The sequence below is a fragment of the Lactuca serriola genome, chromosome 1 (genome assembly GCF_051521515.1).
Source record: "Lactuca serriola cultivar US96UC23 chromosome 1, Lser_US96UC23_V15, whole genome shotgun sequence".
In the NCBI taxonomy this organism is placed as follows: Eukaryota; Viridiplantae; Streptophyta; class Magnoliopsida; order Asterales; family Asteraceae; genus Lactuca; species Lactuca serriola.
In genome coordinates, this window is record NC_136408.1 from 113,087,159 (window position 1) to 113,109,512 (window position 22,354).

The following is a 22,354-nucleotide window of genomic DNA, read 5'->3' on the forward strand; positions in this document are numbered from 1 at the left end:
ATTATATGGATTGTAGAAATAAGATGTGACAATCTATTGAACTTTATGAGTTCAATGCATTATCGATGCCCTAATAATATTCAGAATTATACCATAAAAGGTGAATGACACCAATAGGTAAATGAACTCACCCCACCAAAATCCAATCTAACTTCCTTTTGTTATTTAACTATTTATTAGCTTTTATTTGATTTCATGACTTTTTTTTATATATATCGGTTTTTATCGTATATATTCATTACATTCTAAGATTTGATCACTAACTTTATTTATTTTATTTATTTATTATTTTTTTTAAATGGCAAATCTAACTTACTCCTAAACTACTTCTTAAATTCATCTATGTCCACGATGGAACTAAAACCCTCAACCTCAATGAGAGAGAGTAACACCGGATACTGCTTTTGTGTTTCATTTTAAGGTTATAAATTTGTTAGGAAATTAAAAAAAAAATGTAGTATGTACTTTTTTCCCCAAATATATAAAAACTCTTAAAACCAATTAAAAATATTATCATATATATTCAACTATATATTTTGTAATCATTTTACTATTACTATCATTTTTAATTATATAGAGATTTGTCAAACTGTTAAAATTTGTTGCCCGCGTTCGGCCATTGGTGAACATGCATGTTAAAATACGCATGGAAGTTTATCTATATTAAAATGGTTGATCCAAATACACCAACGTAGTTTCCCTTTAAAAATAAAAACCAAGAAGGATCAGATCATAAAAACTAGAAAGGACTCCAACTATTTAAATCTTCTGTACAAGCAAATTGGAAGGGCAATAAAAGAATGGAACCCACAGTTTAACAAAAATTCAAGATTAATAAACACAAAAGTCCAAAGAAATTAAACCCCGTTATATATTCTAGCAATGTCCGAAGATAAGATTGACTTTAACCTACATAAACTTGGAGAGATGTCCTGGTATATTTGACTGTTTCATTCCACCAGAAGGATTGGTAGTAACACTATCTGCCGCACCTTGCTGACTGTTTTGGACTTCCTTACTCGTCTGTTGGCTTTGTTGTTTAGCGTCGTGTTGGGCAGCCTTTTCAACTGCCTTGTTAACATGCGCCTCCATTGAAGCTTCTGCTTCTTTTGCTAGCCTTATCTCATGAGCTACCTCAGCCCTGGATTTTGCCAATTCTTTCTCAGCCTGAAAGAAAACTCAATACGCATTGAGGATATTGTCAAGCAAATCTTTCAACTACAATCATAATTAATTAATCATCCTAATGTTTGTACGTAATGTAATTCATATAATGTTTACATATATGAAATGTTTGTACGTAATGTAATTCATATAATGTTTACATATATGGATGAATCCAAAAAAAACATGTATAAATTAAGAGCATGTAGATAATTCATAACGAATCATCCTAAGATATAGATGAATCCAAGGGAAATATTTACATATATGAAATGTTTGTACGTAATGTAATTCATTACTTTGGGTTTATACCTTTTCCTCGTTTTTAGCTTCAGACCTGGCTTTACGGGTTGCGTTTAGATCAGTTATTTTATCCTTGATGGTCTGCATATTTGTCTGACTTTTTTTATAGACACAATTCAAATAGGTTGACTATGAAAAGTCGTTCATGCGATAAGAAATATGGTTGTGCATTTATACAAATCATTCCGAGATAATGGAATTCCGTTTTCAACCTAATGGCTAAGAATGTTGACAATTGTTAAGAATACACACGTACCCCAGAAAATATAGGAGTTTTTCGAGGTTGACTTGGTATTTCTATGAATCTAGAGGCCAAACGGATAACCTGCTTACAATAAATTGATCACATAGTTTACAAAGCCGTCACTAAACAATACTCATTTAATTTAAAAAAATGTTTAAATTAACATTTTGTCAAGATCAATATCCTATGATTTTTGGGTTTGTAAGGTCGAGATGGGGATTCTAAGATCACATAAAATAAAATATAATTTTTATTTATAATTTTAAAATATGAAAAATATTTCAAATGTTTAATTTTTCATTCAAAAATTATAAAAACTTTAAAATATTAGTTATAAGTCACAACACAAAATGATAAACTGTAAATTGGTAATGATAAAGACATAAAGTGGTAACAATATTTACTTGCAAAAAAAGATAGGATCGGATCGGATCTTGATCCTACGATCGTATATGCGATCCTACCTCAATTATGATGTATTTATGATCCAAATAATTTCTCATAGCTAGGATCATCGGGTCATACGATCCTACGATAAAGATCGTGATTTTGATAACTATGTTCTTAATGGTTTCATTAACAAAAATATTTCAATTCATAATTACAATGAAGGATTTTTTTAAATTAATTTTTTTTTTTAAATTTCAAGTCCGGAATAAGCCACATGGGTGTAAGAGATTTGTTTAAACTAAGGGCATCTTCAACATATGTAGCTAGTGGTAGCTGGAAGTTGGAAACTGTAACTAATAATTCTAAAAAAATGTTCTACACAAACAGCTGAAATTTTTTAAAATATTTAACATCACATAAAAGGGCATATGGATATAAACTAAAATTAGAATATAATGATAATTAAATTAATTTTTGTAACACATAATTATCAAAATTTAAAAATAATCCAACTTTTAATACCAAAGTGTGTCGATTAAGCTATAAAAACTTTATTTATGCATATTAGTCATGATAATTTTTTACAAATAAAGTATGTAAGACGTTTTAATGGTGTGTGAATCCAATTCAAACATTTTTTACATATCGTAAGTGTTTTGACTATCTAAAAAAAGCAGTATTATTGTGTGATACTAAGGTTCTGTTTGACACGCCATAAATAGTTAGTTTTTTTTTTATTTTTTTTTATATGTCAAAAAATATCTTATAAGTTAGCTTTTTAAAAATCTACATAGACAATTTTAGAATCTTTTTTGAGATATTGCAAATATACCCCTAATTACTAGAGAAAACTCATTATACTAAATTACATTTTATGTTATTTTATATCTTTTATGTAGCTTATGTGTTAGTTTTTACCAAGCGCTTTTTTCTTTATAAGCAAACATTGGGTATGTTTGATGTTCTAGCTAAAACGATATATTATAGCATCACATCTCCAAGATTAGGCTTCGGAGGGTCAGGCTTCGCGTTCCCAAGTACCAAGATTTTCATACATCATATGATTCAAATCACATGATTCCAAGTTTCTATCCAATTGAAACTTGAACGATGAGAATCTTTCCTTATTTAGAAAATTACGACACTACCACAATCGATATAACTAAGAATCAATTCCATTGCTAACAACATATAAAACACCAATTTCACAAATGACATTGCAAGGAAATATAAAACAAGACAAAATCAAAATTTTCTTTTATTTATAAAATGCAGAAAACTTGTCCTTACAACGCAAATACATATGAAAATTATGATTGTAAATATTCCTAGGCAATCTATCATAACTCTTAAACAGCTCAAAAATCTGATCATCCAACCACACGATTGAAATCCATCTCTTCGCGACCAGACTCAACTCACTCTTCCTTAAGCTTCCTTTCCTTTTTTTGATCCTACAAAAAATCAAAATGCAATCTTATCACATCACGTATTAAGAATCTACAAATAGGAACTTAATAGAGTTAAATAGAGAACTTAACTGAAGCAGAGTCATACATTTTGACTTTACCATCCTTGCGATCCTTTAGGTAGATACGGCAGCTTCGCATCTAATGCCCCTTCTCTTGGCAATAGATACAAACAGACTCTTTTAGAATGGTACACAGAACAATCTCAGGCTTAGCCTTTCTCTTTACCATTTGGTCAAACGGTTTGACCTTGGCCGATCCCTTTCCATTGGGAAGAGAAAGTTTTTCTGGACTTTCAATGTTGCCATTGTCAATGTCCATGGAAGTTTGAGAGATTGATCTTCTAATCAAATTTGCTTGACCAGTGCACCAAATCATTGTTGATTCAGCAACAATTAGCAAATATGTAAGATCAATAAGGGTCACGTCATGATCTGTCATATTGTAATCTTTAATAAACTGACCATACGACTCGCGAAGTGTCTGAAGAACCATGTCAACAACTAACTTCCACGGGAATGCGACACCCAACATTCCCATTTTGTCAATATGCAATTTCATCTCCAAGACGTGAGCACATACAAACTTTCCATCTTCGTGTTTACTGGCCAATAGAGCTTAAGTGACCTTGAACTTTTCAAGTCGACGAACACGTGGGATAGGGAGAACTATTAGAGGAGGTGAAGGAAGTGAAGTATGATTTCTAGATCCTCGATAAAAACGTGGAACATCATCTTCATGATGAAAGCTTTTTCCAAAAGGGTAAGGTAGACCATAGTTGTCAAAACTAAACATCTACAAGGGGAGAAATTCAAGTTAGTTAATTCAATCCTTAATATAACACCCAAATAAAATAATAAGGCTAGGACCCAACACAATAATTTACAATTCGGAAGAGGGATGTCGTAATCTAATTGCAAACTATTTGTCGGTAGGTAAATGACGATTTACCAATTCCACCATGAAAACGAAAATTTTAAACGAATTAGGTTTTAAATGAAATTCCTAGATCTTTTGAGATTCATTGAATTTTTCAATGGCATGTTGAATCTCGATTATGCCCTTCAATTTTATGACTGGGATACCGAGGATCACAAACAAGGTGTGAATAACCATGCGAATTAGCTCGGTAATCTCGATGCCAATAATCACCTAATCAATATGTCGGTTAACCACACACGCTCCATTGATCAATGATAATTCACGAACTACCCATTGCCATCCTTCATTAGTCCCATATTAGTGTGCCGGTTAACCACACATGCTCCACTAATGACTAATAAGGTGCAATGTGCAATTTCATGGATTAGCACCAAATTCACATTTTTCCAAAGTAAATAAGATTGAGAATTTATAAATCATTTAGTTACGTGTATTTCATTATACTTATTAATGAGAGTTTGTGTCCTACACTACCCGTTCGGCTAACGACCCCCCAGTGGTCAAGGGTGCGGTGGGTAAGAGTGTATACCCAATGACGGTCATTTTACAGGACGCTTCCTTAAACACCCCTTATAGACCAGCTTCGTGAATTAGGCCTACTAACGGTAAGACTGGCTTTTAACTTATACATATATAATATATTAGACTTTTAATTTTATATAGTATAAGGATGTATTTTAAACATTATCTATTAATAAATTAGACTTTTAATTTATTTAAATTTAAACCATATGATTATGAATTTATTAATTTTTTTTATTAAATATTTCATTAATTTAATAAAATCCATAAAGGTGTAATTTGAACTATTTAAAAACATCAAGGTCTTAAACTTAAGATTTCAAAATTAAGGCCATTTAATTAAATTTTAAGTTGCAAAACCAAGAGGTGTAATTTTTTTGAACTTTTTCAAATTACTAGCGTTTTTGGAATCTAATGTTTCATAAATGAGACTTTTTCAAGTTCCAAAACTTGAGGGCAAGTTTTGAAACTCTTCAAAACCTTTTGAATTCTATAACTTAGAATTTAAAGTTCCATAAATGAGACTTATCAAATTCCAAAACTTGAGGGCATGTTTTGAAACACTTTAAAACCTCTTAGTTTAATTTTACAACAATTAAATTAATTATATAATTAACTATATCACAAAATTGACCTAAACTAATTTCATATAGCAAGATGATTCAAATCAAATTCTACCAATATTTAGTTTTTTCACAAAATCAAGTAATTATCTTAAAATTTGACAATCATCATTCAATTGGATGAGTATAGTCATTACTTTATAAGAAAAATCGAATTGTAACAATCAAAACAGTTTGTGGTAATGATCCTAATCCAAAACAGGCCAATAAAACTCGAAAATCTGCAAACGGAGGATCCCACTTGTCGAGTTCACGACATGGACTCGATGAGTTCATCACATTTGATCCAACTCGTCGAGGGACTCGACGAGTCCAGAAGTCAGTGGCCAAAAGTGATAGTTTTTTAGCTTTGAAAATCAAACAATTGGATCAATATAACAGAAAACACCTTAGGCTCTGATACCGCTGATGGGTTTTGAGCATTATAACATCGGTATGGTGCATATACAACCCTAATGCTTTGGATCTAAGTTTTCTCTAGTTATACGTGCAATTTTCATTTTCCAAAGCATGAAGCCTAACTATCATACAACATTGATTATTGAAACATAAAAACAAGTAAGATGATTGATTACCTCTTTGTTGTAGCTCGTAGAACTTGACATTTCAAGAGCTTAGCACGTCAAATGTGATGCTTCTGATGGAGTCACAAAACACCAAAAGCAAATGGAGGATAATGAAAGATAGGCTAGGAGGCACACAAAATGGCTAGGGTTCTTCTTGAAACTCTTAGGGGCCTTTTTGGTGATGCTAGGGGTTACATTTATAGTGTGGAATTCCTAGGGTTTCAGTTGTAAACCCTAATTCACTTCTTCGGGCCTTTAGTGCAATAATCCATATGATAAGCCCGTTGGACCAACTCTTCATGGACTCCCACATAAAATTAGTCCATCCTCATCAACATAGATCATTAGTCCAAACTATATGTATTGTTGATTTAGTTAATCAGTCCGCGTTAATTTAATCAGTCTCTTTTGATCACTAAATTAATTCCAAATTAATTTTTGACCAATACCAATTAAATAATATGATTTTTCAATTAATATATTATTCTTATAACATATTAATAAATCACAAATAACCTCTTTCTCAAATGTCCATCCTAACAAATTGCTCTGGTAAATGAAACCCAAAAGGACCATGCTACTGATGGGTTTTGAGCAAAACAACATTCCTATGGTGTTCATGCAAACCCAAATGCTCGGATCTAGTTTTCCTATTTTTACATGCAACAATTGTCCAAGACTTGCGAACCCTAATCTAGCATACAATAAAACGAAAATAACATCTAACAAACAAGTTAGAAGGTTACATTGATTATTGCTTGAAGATCTTGAGCTTTTGAGAACCTTAGCACCTCAAATGTTGTGCCTCTAATAGATCACAAACACCAAGGAAATTTGGAGAATAATAGGGAAAGAGGGGAAGGCTAAAATCGGCTCTTGAAATCTTCTTAGGGTTGTAGAAGTCGAACTCTTGTGCCCAAGGGTCCTTTATACAGGTGAGCTGCTAGGGTTTCAGTCAAAACCCTAATTGGATTGCTTAGGCCTTAAGCAGTCCAAAGGAATCTTCTAGAATAAGGCCTTGGACAAATTCAAGGTGAGCTTCCCTCCTTGATTTCGTCCACCCCTTTCTTATGGATCCTCAACCCAAAATCCAATTATCTTATAATTGCAATTCCAGTCCCTAGGTTCAATTAATATCTTTTGATCATTAACTAATATGATTTCCCTTTTAATATATTATCCATATAATATATTAATAAACCATAACCTCTTTCTCCATTATTCATCCAGTCAAGTTGCTTCGGTAAAAGCAACCCCAAAGGACCATGCTACAACCAGGTCAAGTACATACCAAATATAGTCATAGGTTTAGACACCAATTCCAATAGTCTCCCACTTGGATAAGTCTAATAACTATAAATGCGAGTATGACTTCAAAATCCGGTTAGCAATCGTAGCTCTCAAAAGCCGCTGTCGAACTCTGACACATCCTTTAGATAAGGGATCGTATAGTCCTCTTTTCTCAAGATATCTTGTGGACAATCAAATGGAACATAGTCATACTTATTGTCTAGCAGTTTGTTTCTCGATCTCTGATTCGTCTGACATAGAACTTAACTGAAAACATCAATTCAGTCCTGACTAGGCCTGAAACATAAGTCAAACCAAATCATCGAGGGGCCCAAGATATCGCTTTTACCCTCGTAGGATAAAAGGAACATATGAACTTCAACTTATATGCATTTACTATCTACTCATCGAAATATACACAACAATGCATTTTGTAACGTCAAGTTACTGATGCGTTTATGCATTATCAATGCACAAGCAACCCGCAAACAATAAACCATATATCTAGGTTTAAAGACTATAGGATATTATCATGTCACAATCACTCGTGATAAATTCCATGAAGTGACTCAAGTGAGCGCGAGTTTCACCCAATACTCAAATCATATTTCAAGAGTAATCATGAATGTTGCAAAAAACCTTTGCTATGTCTAAACACTCAAACAATCTACAAACCAATTCATGACAATATTCGTTCATACCTACTTCCGAAGTATGATCGACTGTGAATAGTTTAAATAATCTTATTATTTAGGAAGTCAAAACACTTAAAGTGAAACAATAGTAAATAATTGACATAAGACAATAACATTACTTATAAATAATACTCCTTTATTTAATCATCAAAATGTCAATTACAATTTATCTATTACAAGTTTCTATGGCTATCTAATTACTGAAACTAATATCGTCCTTCAGCCCAATGATCATAGCATGCTGCAAGTGCTTAACCCTACTCAGTCCCTTCGTAAGGGGATCTGTTGGGTTATCCTCTAACGATACCCTCTTCACTACGAGGAGTACCTCTTCTACCCGGTGTCTAATGAAATGATATTTCTTGTCGATATGCCAGGATCTACCATGATCCTTCGGTTCCTTGGTTAAGGAAACTACACCTTCGTTATCGCATAAAATCTCCATAGGCTCCTTTATCGCTGGCACAACTCCAAGGTCTCCGATGAAGTTCTTCAACCATATTGCCTCCTTTGATGCTTCGATCGCTGCTATGTATTCTGATTTACATGTTGAATCAACTATGGTCTCCTGCTTGGAACTTTTCCAAGTTACTGCTCATCCATTCAGGGTAAAGACCCAACCTGACTGAGAGCCGAAGGTGTCTCGGTCGGTCTAAAAGTTGGCATCACTATACCCTCGAACTCTCAAGTCATCACTCCTACCGAGGATAAGAAAGAATTCCTTAGTCCTCTAAATGTACTTGAGAATATTCTTCACTACGGCCCAATGTGCTCTACCAGGGTTCTCTTGATATCTGCTGACCATGCTCAAAGCGAAGGCCACATCAGGGCGAGTACATGTCATAACATACATGATCGAGCCAATTGCAAAAGCATAAGGTACTCGACTCATCTTTGCTATCTCGGCTTTGGTACTCGGGCTTTGAGTCTTACTCAACTTGGTATTTCTTTGGATTGGTAACTCCCCTTTCATTGAATTTTCCATACTAAAACGTTTTAGTACCTTATCAAAGAAAGTACATTGGCTAAGTCCTATTAATCTTTTACTCATGTTTCTCACTATCCTTATCCCTAGAATATAAGCAGCTTCTCCGATGTCCTTCGTAGCGAAGCACTTCCCAAGCCAGGACTTAACTTCCTGTAGGGTTAGGACGTCGTTTACTATGAGCAGTATGTCATTGACATACAAAACGAGAAAGCTAACTATGCTCCCACTGGCTTCGACATATACATAGGACTCATCCTCGCTTCGCAAGAAACAAACTCTTTGAATTTCTCACCGAAACAAAGATTCCATTTGCAAGACGCTTGTTTTAATCCATAAATGGATTTCTCAAGCTTACACACTCTATTAGGGTGCTTCACATTGACAAAATCTTCTGGTTGACTCATGTAAACATCTTCAGCCAGCTTCCCATTAAGGAAAGCGATTTTGACATCCATTTTCCATATTTCATAATCATGAAACGCAGCTATGGCTAGCATAACCCTTATAGATTTAATGTAGCACCTGGTTCCTGGTACGTAAAATTTATCTAAATATTTTACATTTTCAGCCTTGGACTCGGTGAGTTGTAGGCCCGACTCGCCGAGTGGAGACGGGTTTGGGAGCACGTTTAAGTTGGCGATTTGGCGAGTCCATATTCTGGACTCAACGAGTCCCCGCTGTCTGATGAAACCCTAAATTTCAAGGGTTTGCACCCTATTTAAACCAACCTTTTGCGCCCAACCTCGCCTCCTTCACCCTCAGAGCTCCCAACATTGTTCAAACCCTTATTCCTTGTGAGATTGAAGTGCTTTGGTCTGTTTCTTGAAGATTTTGAGAAGAAAGAAGAGTAGATCAAGAAGAGAAGAAGGAGGCCAGGCATCTTTGTGTTATCTCAGTGATTTCCTTGAGGTATAACTCAGTTTCTATCTGTTTTCATGCTTATAGTCCCTTATAGCTCCATTAAAGTCCTCCTTGAGCCATTTCCAAGCTTGTTCATGAATTAGGTTTTGTAATAAGATGATTAACCCTTAGATCTAGGCATGATTGAGTTCCAGGAGCTCAGATCTACTGCCTTTATGGAGCCATATTGCATGAAAGCCCTAGATCTACTCTTTTAGTGCATTTTGAGCCCTAAAACATTCATTGGTGTTTATTTACATGTAAAGTTGGAAACTTTACGTGTTAATCAGGCCCTAGAAACCCAGATCTATGTATGACATGAGCTGGATTCGAGCAAAATTGAGTGTATAGTGTTTGCATGCGAAAGACTCGGTGAGTCGTTCATCGGACTCGGCGAGTCGAGTCGCGAGTCCCCGAGTTTTCCCGTTTTCGTGGTTGCGGAGTGGAGTAGTGAGTCGTGGGGTGTGACTCAGTGTGTCGGAAGCCAGACTCACCCATGAAGGAAGTCGGCGAGTCCAAGGCAATCTTCTTTCCTCAAGAACAGACTCGGCGAGTTGTTCATACAACTCGGCGAGTCACAGCATGGTTCTTCGGATGAAGATGAACTCGACGAGTTGTTCATACAACTCAGCGAGTAGGATGAAGGAATATTGGACCTTGGTTTAGAAGGAAAACTTGTCGAGTCAATGCCTAACTCGACGAGTAGAGACGAGTTTATGGTCAGACAAAGGGATAGGAGCTCGGCGAGTTGGCAAGCCAACTCGGCAAGCCGGGTCAACTGGCAGTTGACTTTGACTTTGACTTTGACTTTGACTCTTGGTTTGGCTAGGGGTGAATGGTCATTTTACCCTAAGGTCGGTTAGCAGTATTTGACTGAGTATTTTGTGGGAATTATAGCCGGAGGATTTCCGGAGCAGCAGCAACAGAAGACAGTCAGTTCCCACAACGATCAGCAGCTACTTTGAGGTGAGTTACCTTCCAGTAGCGGTAGGTCTACGACCACAATGCCGGCCCACCAGTAGGAGTTGTATGTTAGATGATTGTCTTTGTGATATCATCTAGGTTGCTACTACCTGATATATTATATGCTAGCATGATATGTATATGTGATAGTAGTAGAGTTCGGTTGTTAGGACCGAAGGGTAGGTCAGACACCCCAGATATGTCTAACAGTATGTGATGATATGTTTATATGCTGGCATGATATGTTATATTCGATAGTGGTAGTAGGAGGGGAATAGTCCCCAAGTTCGGTCGTTAGGACCGAAGGGTAGATCGGACACCCCATATATGTCTGATAATATACTATGTTATGATATATGTGATAGTAGCAGTAGGGGGTGAAATAGTCCCCGGGTATCGATTGTTAGGACCGATGGGTAGTCAGCACCCCAGAATGGCTTGACATGGGTAGTCAGCACCCCAAAACGGCTTGACACGGGTAGGTCGGCACCCCAGAATGGTCGTACCGGGTAGGTTGGGCACCCCAGAATTGCCTGGTAGTATGTATGATATGTGATTGTTTGGTATGTGGTATGATGGGGGAACTCACTAAGCTTCGTGCTTACAGTTTTCTGTTTTGGTTTCAGGTACCTCTTCTTCGAAGGGGAAGGAGCTGGAGCGGTAGCGGCCCATCACACACATGCCTTATATTCCACACTATGAGATCATACTGGGGATTTGTACTCTGACATTATTATGTTCTATAAAATGTTTCTCAAGACATGCGATAACTTTTATGAAATGATATGATCGGTGAACATTTTATCTCTAATGTTTGCTAAGTATATGTTTTAAAAATGAAATTTTTGGCTCGTATTTTTGGGATGTTACATTTAATTTTCTCAACTAGTTAGAAGGTCTCATCATAGTCAACTCCAGGAGTTTGAGTAAGCCCATCACAACAAATCGCGCCTTATAAGTGTGTACCTTCCCATCCATGTCGGTCTTATTATTGAAGATCCATTTGCACCCCACTGTCTTACGACCCAGTAATTTTTCAACCAAGTTCCAAACTTGATTGTCATACATGGATTGAATCTCGCTGTCCATAGCCTCTCTCCACTTTGCAGACTCTGGGCCTACCATGGCTTCCTTGTAGCTGTTAGGTTCATCCAAATTTACTAGTGTACTATCACTAATAAATATATCACCCTTACTTGTTATATGAAAACCATATAACACAGGTGGAACACTAACTCTATTGGAACGTCTAAGAGGTAAGGACTCATCAATCGGTTCAACATGCTTTTCCTCTTCGGGTTGAATGCCAACGTTAGAGGTTCCTTCATCTCTTGATTCTTGAAGCTCTTCAAGATCAACTTGCCTCCCACTGTCCTCTTGGCTTATGATTTCTCACTCTCAGAAAACCCCTCTCCTCGTAAAGAAGACAACGTTTGAACTAGGTCTATAAAAGAGATATCCAAAGGACTTCTGCGGGTAGCCGATGAAAATACACCGCTCACTACAAAGTTCAAGCTTGTCGTGAGTCTCGCGTCTTACGAAAGCCTCGCTACCCGAAACCTTGATATGTGCCAATGAGGGAACTTTCCCTATCCACATCTCGTGAGGTGTTTTGGTAACCTTCTTTTTTGGGACTAGATTAAGTATATGGGCAGCTGTCTCTAAGGCATACCCCCAAAATGAGATTGGTAACGAAGCACGACTCATCATGGAATGAATTATATCCAATAGGGTTCGATTGAACCTCTCATCCACACCATTCAACTGAGGTATCCTAGGTGGCGTCAATTGTGAAACAATTCCACATTCCTTGAGGTAATTGTGGAACTCAAGACTAAGGTACCCACCACCTTGATTGGATCGGAGCATCTTAATTTTCGTACTCAGCTGATTCTCCACTTCTTGCTTAAACTCTTTGAACTTTTCAAAGGTTTCTGACTTGTGCTTGATTAAGTAGATATACCCATATCTACAATAATCATTGGTGAAAGTCACATAGAAGCGGCTTGCATCCCTTTTGGTAGATCTAAAGGTCCCACATACATTGGTATGTATGAGATCCAATAAACCCTCACCCCTTTCACAAGTGCCAGTGAAGGGTGACTTAGTCATCTTTCCAAGTAAACACGACTCACGCAAGTCATCGTCCCTAAGGTCGAATGACTCCAACACTCCATCCTTTTGGAGTTAGACTATGTGCTTCTTGTTGACATGTCCAAGACGACAATGTAACAAGCATGTTTTGTCCAAACCATTGGAAGAGTCGATATGCAACACATCATTTCCTAAGTTGTCTACAACCATCACATTTTCAAATTTTCCATAAAAAGGCAATGCTTTAAAATAGAAAGAACCATTAAAAAAAGCATTAATAGAACATTTTTCATTATCAAACGAAACTCTAAAACCTTTTTTATACAAACCATGAAAATAAATAATGTTTCATGTCATTTCTGACTAGTAACAACAATTATTCAAATCTAAACCTAACCCACTACTACACACTAAAGAGTAAACTCCGATCTTGGTAACCGGCGACACTTTCCTATACCCCATGATCAAGTTTATCTTCCCACGCTCCACATCCCTACTTCTATTTAGGCCCTGGAAATCAGAACAAATGTGAAAACCACATCCTGTATTAAGGACCCATGTGACAACCCGAAGTTCATTCCGCCATTTGTAACCCTTTCCGTTAATAAATTCGTCGTTTTCAAATTCGTTTCCGTTTACGTTATTAAATTAATTCATTAACTTTGAGCTTACTTTTATGACTTAATGGGTGTCCAAACGCGTTTAGAACTCATAATAACACCCCATTTTAGTAATCGGAAAAAATTTTAGAATCGACCATATCGGGTTACGACAACTTTATCGGGTGCGACCAAAAGCATCGTATAACGTCAGTATCGGGTAGAATTCCACCGTGTCCCGAACTTAGAACATATTTAAAGCTCAAAAGACTTCATTTTGAAGCTTTTGCACTCTGTCACTACTCTCTCTCTAACTTCTCTCCTCAAATCCAAGCTTTAGGTCCAAAATCATCAAATTAAAGCTCCAAATCATCAAGGTAACCTTCCTAACTTGTTGTACAACCTTTCTAGCTTCCAAATCCATGTTCAATCTATGATTTAAGACTATAAAAATGTGTTTACGGCCCTGGAATGCTCTTGGGCCGTGAACAAATATAAGTTGGCTTTTAGAGCCTAAAAAACCTCCCAAATCACTTATGGAGCTTGGATTCGACTTAAGGACTTAATGGATTTGACTTAGGACACCTTGAACTTAATTTTTGGGGAGTAAACATGAGTTTACTGCCCAAGAACATGCTTGGGCCGTAAACTCATTATCATGGGTAGTAAACTCAATTTCAAGTGTTTAAATGCCACTTAAACACACCAATAGCCTTGGATTAAAGTCTAGAACCAACCACAATCGATTTAGGGGCCTTAAACATGATGAAAACCTTCCCTTTAGGAGTTCATGGCCGTAAACCCCCCATGAATGGGTTCCTAGGCCATAAACTCATATACACAAGTCAAATGCTTCCCTAAATCCATTCTAAGGCTTGTAAAATTAGTTTAAATCACATGTGATTGATCTAAGGCCACCAAATCATTAATATAAGGAAGGTATAGGAGCTTACGGCCGTAAAATCCTAGTTTAGGGCCGTAAACTCCCTTTGATGGTTTCTTTGGTGGTTTAATTCATTCCTATACCTTAGATTAAATCCTAGCAACTTCCCCCAAGTGATATTTGACCATTTAGCACCTTAAAACCCATCAACCATGAGTTCACGGCCGTGAACTCATGTGGTCATGGTCTTAGGGCCATAAAATCCCTAAGGAGTTTACTCTAGAAGAGCAAACTCATTATCTAAACCCTATTCGTCCATAGATGTCACCTGGGTCACTCCAAACACTTGATTTGAAGTGTTTTCGCTTCTTGGAGTGTATAATCATATCTAATTAGTGATTCAAAGTCTAATTAGATACATTTGTATATCATTTCATATTACATAGGAACCTCACGCGTTATCAAGCCCCGAACCGACACTTAGCATCCAATCCGTCACGTTTTCTCGCCTGGTGAGTTCATACCCCTACCCTTTTTCAATGTTTTTCAATGTTTTCAAGGGGGGGGGGATACAAGCAAAAGTACAAGAATATCTTGTACTTAAATTCTTTATTTCATTTGAATGGTTTCATAATCCGTATACTTTTAATTATCGAAAACGTATTAACAAACTGTTTAACTTGCAGAGTTAGTTTTCAAACCGATTTCAGTTCTTATTACTTAGTGTTATACTTTATATTTCGGAGTTGATTGTTCACACCGTTATTGTTGAAATCATAGAACTTTTGTATTGTCCTTGATAAAACAACCCCTAGATACGAGTGTAAAGGACAGGTATCATTAGAACTTTTGTCAAGTCCTTGATAATACTACCCTTAGATTCGAGCATAAGGAACTAACAAATTAGAAAGTTTTGTATTAATATTATAATTAATTTCATTAAATCTAAGATTTGAGTTATGTCCTTGATAATACTCCCCCTAGATACGAGAGTAAAGGACCAATAACATTAATCTTAGAACTTTTGATTTGTCCTTGGTACGCTCCCCCTAGTTACGAGAGCGAAGAACTAATAGATTAGAATGTTATGTTTTATTATTTTAATTTCATTAATCTTAAGATTGGAGTTACGTCCTTGGTAACACTCCCCCTAGTTACGAGAGTGTAGGATTACCCCTATAACCAGAATCTCCTGGAGGGAGAACGTGACTTGAGTGTATAGATCTATACGGGACTGACTATCCCGCACCTGGCTGCTAGCTACAGCCGAACCGAAAGGTTCAAGGGCGACAAAAGTCATAAAAAGATATTGGCCCCGTTCCGAGCCTTATCAAGTCTGTAGTATGGTTATGGAACTCACAATCAAGATTATGAAAACTATATACTTATTTATTAGTTTTATATACGTGTTAAAACCAATGTACTTTTTCAAGAATAACCAACTTTCAGGAAACTTCACGCACACACATTAAGTAGGGTAGATACTTGTACATGACTTTCAGATTCGATAACCAATCACAAAATTTCTAAGGAAAATAAGGGTTTTTCCTGGGATAACTGAACTTGTTCTTAACCAGGTTGTGTAATAATCAGATAAAAACTGTTCTTAACCAAACTGTGTAACAAACGGATAACTAAACTTTACTTTTAAGAAAATATGAGATTTTATTGGATTCATAACTTTTTCAGAAAACCGAAAGGAAACTTGTTCATTTTCAGAAAACAAAAACCGCTTATGAACTCACCAGCTTTATGCTGATTTTCAAACTGCTTGTATTCTCAGGTCCACATTAGACAGGTACCCGGTGATCCTTTTGGCGAAGACGGAGTGCGTAGAAGACACGTCTTACTTTTGTTCATATATATATATATATATATATATATATATATATATATATATATATATGGATTGATCTTATAAATGCAGGAGCTAATATGTAATGTAATGTAATGGTTGTTTACTTTGCTTACTATGTACATTGGTTGCGATATTCTTGATGTCCTCCGCCCTGGAACGTTTCCGCCTTCGGTTTCGGGGTGTGACAGATTGGTATCAGAACCCATGTTTATAGTGAACTAAGTATACTAAACCTTACATGGTATAAGACTATAAACACTAAGGGGCCTAAGTACTCTGAACTAAAAGTATACTCTACATATAAGTATTTTCAAAAAGTATATAAGTATACCCAACCGTCGAAATCCGTAACTACAAGTAGAACAAAACATAAGTAAATGGGTGTTGTATGCTACGGTTAAACCTGAGCAATTATGTAGTCGCGTCTAGGATCAATATAGCCTGGCCAACTATATTCATTCGAGACACAGCCAACATGTGCTTGGGAGTGACTGTAGTGTTCAGCATGCCTAAGACTTACTCAATACCCAAACAATGAGCCGTTGTCGCAGCGAATCACAAAATACTATGGGAGTATTTCTAGTGCCAGCTTCGTTAGAGAAATCCTCGTTCCAACGTTGCTCCTCGACCATTCTTTTAACGATAATTTATCTGCTTTGATAACTCACTCCTGCTTCATCGCTTAATAGAATTCAATATCTATCATATCTCTTGATTTAATTCAGAGGAATTACCATCCTCTCTTTCCTGATCTTTATAGATCAAGATGCCTCCAAGAAAAAAACCCAATTCAAAGAACAACAATCCTCCTCCACCACCACCTCCTCCCTAATTTGATCCTGTAATGTTCCAGGCAACTGTTACTGCCGCGGTGGCAGCTGCCATGTCTCAAAGGAACCCCGGTGGTTCAGGAGGTGGTCCCCAACCCCAAAACCAAGAAGGCAGTCAGGGACACGGAAAAGAGGGTTCATATAAAGATTTCATGAACGCAAAACCCACGTCCTTTGATGGCACTGGAGGTGTCATTTCTCTCACCCGATGGTTCGAGAAAATCGAATCTATCTTTGAAATTTGTGCCTGTTTAGAATCTGATAAGGTGAAGTTCGCCGCCTGCACCTTCATCAACAAAGCCCTGACTTGGTGGAACGGTCGAGTCAAATCCCTAACTCTACCTGTAGCCAACACCATGGGTTGGGAAGCCATGAAGGAACTTCTGTTGGGTGAGTACTTCCCTCGGGGTGAAATGCAGAAATTAGAGCACGAACTCTGGACCCTGAAGATGAAGGGTTCCGATATTGCCGCTTACACTTCCAGGTTCGATGACTTGGCGTTACTCTGCCCGGGAATGGTTACCCCGGAGATTAAGAAGATAAAGAGGTTCATATGGGGGCTGACTCAGCCAACAAAAGGAAACGTCTTAGCTGCGAGGCCAGATACATACGACAGCACCAAATGCTTAGCACAAACCTTAATCGACCATAGTGATGACCTTGAGGAAGCAGCTACCACTCCTGAGCCGACAGAGAGGAGTGGCGAGAAAAGAAAATTTGGGACGAAAAAGAAAAGTCAAACATTGCAGGAGTCTTCGAAGAGGCAGCAAACTGTGGCAGTTCATGCTGCTACTACCCCTGCAGCTGTTTCTATTGTTGGATCCTCAGCTCGAACACCTACCAGTAGGTATGCTGGAACCCTCCCTAGTTGTGACAAGTGCAACTATCATCACCTCACTTCCATCCCATGTATAGAGGTGTTTTGTAACAGTTCGTAGAAGACTACATTCAGAGCAGTTAGGTCTTGGTAGAAGACTACATTGAGAACAGTTATGTCTTGGTAGAAGACTCCTTTTGTTACTAATAGGAATCATAGGGATTTCTAGGGCTTTTCAAACATTTACAGTTGTTTTACAAACATTTTCATACATATAGTTCATTTACATTTTCAATACTTATAATTCGTATACATACAAATACTTACATTTCAAATACATACAAGTATTTACATACAAATTAAGACACTAAAATACTTATGATCTCACCAGCTTCAAAGCTGATAATCTCTTTCAAAAGTACTTGTATCCTCAGGTCATCATAGACAGGTACCGATGCAAGGATTAAGGAAGATGGAGCTCGTTCAAGACTCATCTTTCATTTTGATTTATGCTTTAGTGTTTATCAAAATTTAACAGAACACACTTGTATAATAATTATATTATTAATGCAATGGATGATGTTGTTGCTTGTTTACTACTTTTCATTGTTGTGATACTATACATGACGTCCTCCGCCCCAGAACGTTTCCGCTTTCTTGGTTTTGGGGTGTGACAACAACCATCTCAGCATCCGAAGTCATCAAGTCTTCAGCATCTGCAGTCTTAGTTATTTCTTTTACTTATCCTATGTAATGTACTCTATTGTCCAGCATGCATTGCACGGCTGCTTATAGAGTCTTAACTTATTTCAGAGTCTCTATAAATAGACTCGTTCTCTTGTAACACTACTTACTTCTTACTATGCTTCTTAACTTCTTAATACACAAGTTTTCTCCTTCAATCATCTCTCTTATCTTCTTCATTTCTCTATCTTAATACTCTTCACACTCAAACTACTACTGGAACATAACCTCTCTTCGGAGCAAGTCTTCTAGATTTAATCACTAAACTTGATCTCGCTTACTAACTCGGAGTGAATGCATTCCTTGTTATGAATCAGTTTAAGTGTATCAAGAATACACTTAAATTGAGAAGAGAGAAAACTTGTGTATTAAGAAGTTAAGAAGCGTAGTAAGAAGTAAGTAGTGTTACAAGAGAATGAGTCTATTTATAGAGACTCTGAAATAAGCTAAGACTCTATAAGCAGCCGTGCAAGGTATGCTGGACAATAGAGTACATTACATAGGATAAGTAAAAGAAATAACTAAGATTGCGGATGCTGAAGACTTGATTACTCTGGATGCTGAGATGGTTGCTGATGGAGAATGGTTGTGGTTACAGTTGCAGATTTGACTTCGGATGCTGAATTGGTTGCGGGAGTTGAACCGTTGCGGTAATAAAGTGAAGGTTGCGGTAGTTGAGTTCAAGAGGGTCACTTTTATGATTCAACAAATTCCTCCTAAGTGACCTCTTTAACTCCAGTTCAGTTATCAAGTTTGAGGAACTTGATCAAAATCCACCAAAATTTTCTAACATTTTCCAGCCAAGTGATTCTTCTTGTGATCTCAAACTTGACTTCAGCAGTAGTGTGCTTTGATCTTTCTACTGCGGTCTTGCAGATGTCAAGTTGCTTCTTGGGAAGGTGGTGCATGGCATTCATCGGAATGAAGTATTTGACATTGTCTGTCTTCTGTTTGAATATGATGCCAAGTTCTGGGAGGTTGGTTGCGCCTAGAGATCTTTCTTCATAGTCTTCTTTAAGCATTGACACTGGTTCAAGTGGTGGAAGGTCAAATTTCTTGATGATGGTGGGGTGGATGTCCGCATCAATCTTCGCAAAGTCACAAACAGTGTCCTTAAGAAAGGATTTGGCTTTGTCAAGAGCAATCTGCGTCTTCGGATGTTTCTCTGCTTTGTTCTGAAAGACTCTGGCAATGAGAAAAATTTCTTCAGGGTTCATGCAGGGGAAGTTTGCCTGGGTGCGGATGTAGTCATGCTCTCGTCTGGTAAGAGTGAATTGAGCAAAGTCTGCTTTCATAAACTTCCGAATCTTGTAGTTTTTCATTGCGGATGTTCTATTTTTAGACCATATGTTTTCCACTGAAGAGCCATGCTTCGCATAGAAGCGAGTGAGTCTTTCAAATTCCATCGGCAGTCGCTTGTGATCAGGAAGACTGCGGTCGAAGGGTTCAAAAACAGCAAAATACTTGGCATTGGGAGAGATTGGAATATCCCAATAACCATCAGATGGTGGTTCAGCATAAGTGAGATGGGGAGTGTAGTCTTCATCTAGCAGCCTGCGGTGCAGATTGACCCATGAGTTGATCAGCGACTCATCGATCATAGTATCGAATTTGCACTCTCTCTAGATAAGTTCAGCTAACTTGGCTGCTTTCCAATCTTGTTTTCTTTGAGCTGTAGCAGGGGAGTCTGTGGAGCTTTCTGAAGACATATGTTCCTCAAGGTTGTTGAAGTGAGGATGAGTCTCAGGTCTGTTGAGGTTGTTTTTGGGTGATGAGTGGGGAGATGGAATATTTTGAGATGGTGGAGGTGAAGGCTGCGGTGTGGGAATTTTTGTTGTGGTGATTGGAGGGCTTTGACGGATGGATGTGTTTGAGCGATGACCTTCTTCATCACTTCCCCCTCTTGAGGTATGCATCGTAGGTGCTTCCCCAAGCCATTGTTTGAGGCCATCCACTTTGGCACAGACTTCTGCAAAGTGAATTTTCATCGTTTCGGCCAGTTGTGAGTTGTCTAGACTGGAAGAGTTGAAGAGTAGCTTGTGTATGTCTTTGGTAAGTTGAAGTATCTCAGGGCCATGGAAATTGGAGGTAAGGGATTTCTGCATCCGGTTGATCGTTGCATGAAGAACAGAGATAGTGGACTCATAGGCAGCGTGAGTCTCATCTATCACCCTTTGAGATAATGCAGCTTGATCCGCAATGGTTGTTTGTAAGCCTTGTTTGATTGCGGTCACCTCAGTAATGAGACGTTCCGGTGCGGCCATAAAGTCTTTATGATCGGCCTTGCGGTTGTTATCAAGCGATCTAATCCCCATTTCGACCTTGAGAGAGATGCGCTCAGTAGCCATACGCTCTCTTGTCTCAAGTCGTTCGATGCGTTCAATTAGCGACTGCGGACTCGGAATATCTTCAGGTGGAGGTTGGGTAGGCTTAACCACAGCTAAAATCTGATTGACTTTAGCTTGGAGATTGAGGAACTCTTTTCTTGTGACAACAACTTTCTTCTTTTTCTTTTTCTTTTCCTCGGGATTAGAAGTTGAGTGCTGAGAACCGCTGGATTCTTCTTCTTCTTTGAACATCATTAGGTCGTTATCGGAAGGGTTTGGTTTGTTGACCTCTTGGATGTCTTCATCATCAAAATCGAAGGTTGGGGCCGAGCTGAGTTCAATAGCTGGCTCTTCGTCTTGAGATGGGTTGACTGTGGTAGGTGGAACAGGAGTTGAAGTAGGAGGAACATTGGATGTACCTGCAGATGCGGTTGAGGCTTGAGCTTTCAATACGGTTTCCGCCATTTGATCTATCCAGGTTTGAACTTTTGGATTGTGGCAGCAGTATGGGCATTGCTGATGGCGTTTGCCCAGTACTTAGCCAAGGACAAGATTTCTTGTTCCTTTTGTTGTTGTTGTTTGACCTGTTGCTCCTTGCGGGCTTGGAATGCTCTTTTGAAAGCAGCATATTTCTAGATTTCAGCATCAGTAGTTGGCTGATACTGACTCCAAGAGTCACTAGAATCGTCACCATCAATTCCTTGAGTTCGCACCAAGGTGTCCCTTGGGTTCACGGATCCTGGCACCTTAGTGCTCACCGTGCCTAAACCACCTGATAATGATGTAAGCAGAGTAGGATTTCCTGGGCTTCCTCGGTCTCCTTGACCCGTGGACAAGTCTGGCCTCGGCCCAGTTCTGGCATGGGCGAAAGAAATGCCCTGCGGATAGAGTGGTGTTTGAAGTGTTTGGGATACTTGCAAGAGGATGGAGTCTAACTCCTCAGAAGAAAAGATATGCAATCTGGAAGCCCTGGAGACCTTAGGGCGTTTTCCAGATTTATCTACTTGAGATAAAACTGGGGGGCTGTCTCCACGTTCGGATGAAGATGATGATGAAACAATCTCACATGATGAGGTTGAGTGGTATTCGATAGAGGTATTGAATGGGTGTGCGGCCACCCCAAGGACTACCGGAGCCTATTGA

General features: G+C 37.9%; 1 protein-coding gene across 1 annotated transcript; it reads right to left on the reverse strand.

Moving 5' to 3' along the window:
* Window positions 1–646: 646 nt before the first annotated feature.
* On the reverse strand, window positions 647–1,642 carry LOC145070543 (uncharacterized). The gene is made up of 2 exons (XM_079017485.1): window positions 1,477–1,642; window positions 647–1,167 (listed from the first exon to the last, which is right to left on the reverse strand). Exons 1-2 carry the CDS (start codon window positions 1,552–1,554, stop codon window positions 910–912), a joined length of 336 nt encoding a protein of 111 aa, XP_078873611.1. The 5' UTR covers window positions 1,555–1,642; the 3' UTR covers window positions 647–909.
* Between the last annotated feature and the right edge of the window lie 20,712 nt (window positions 1,643–22,354).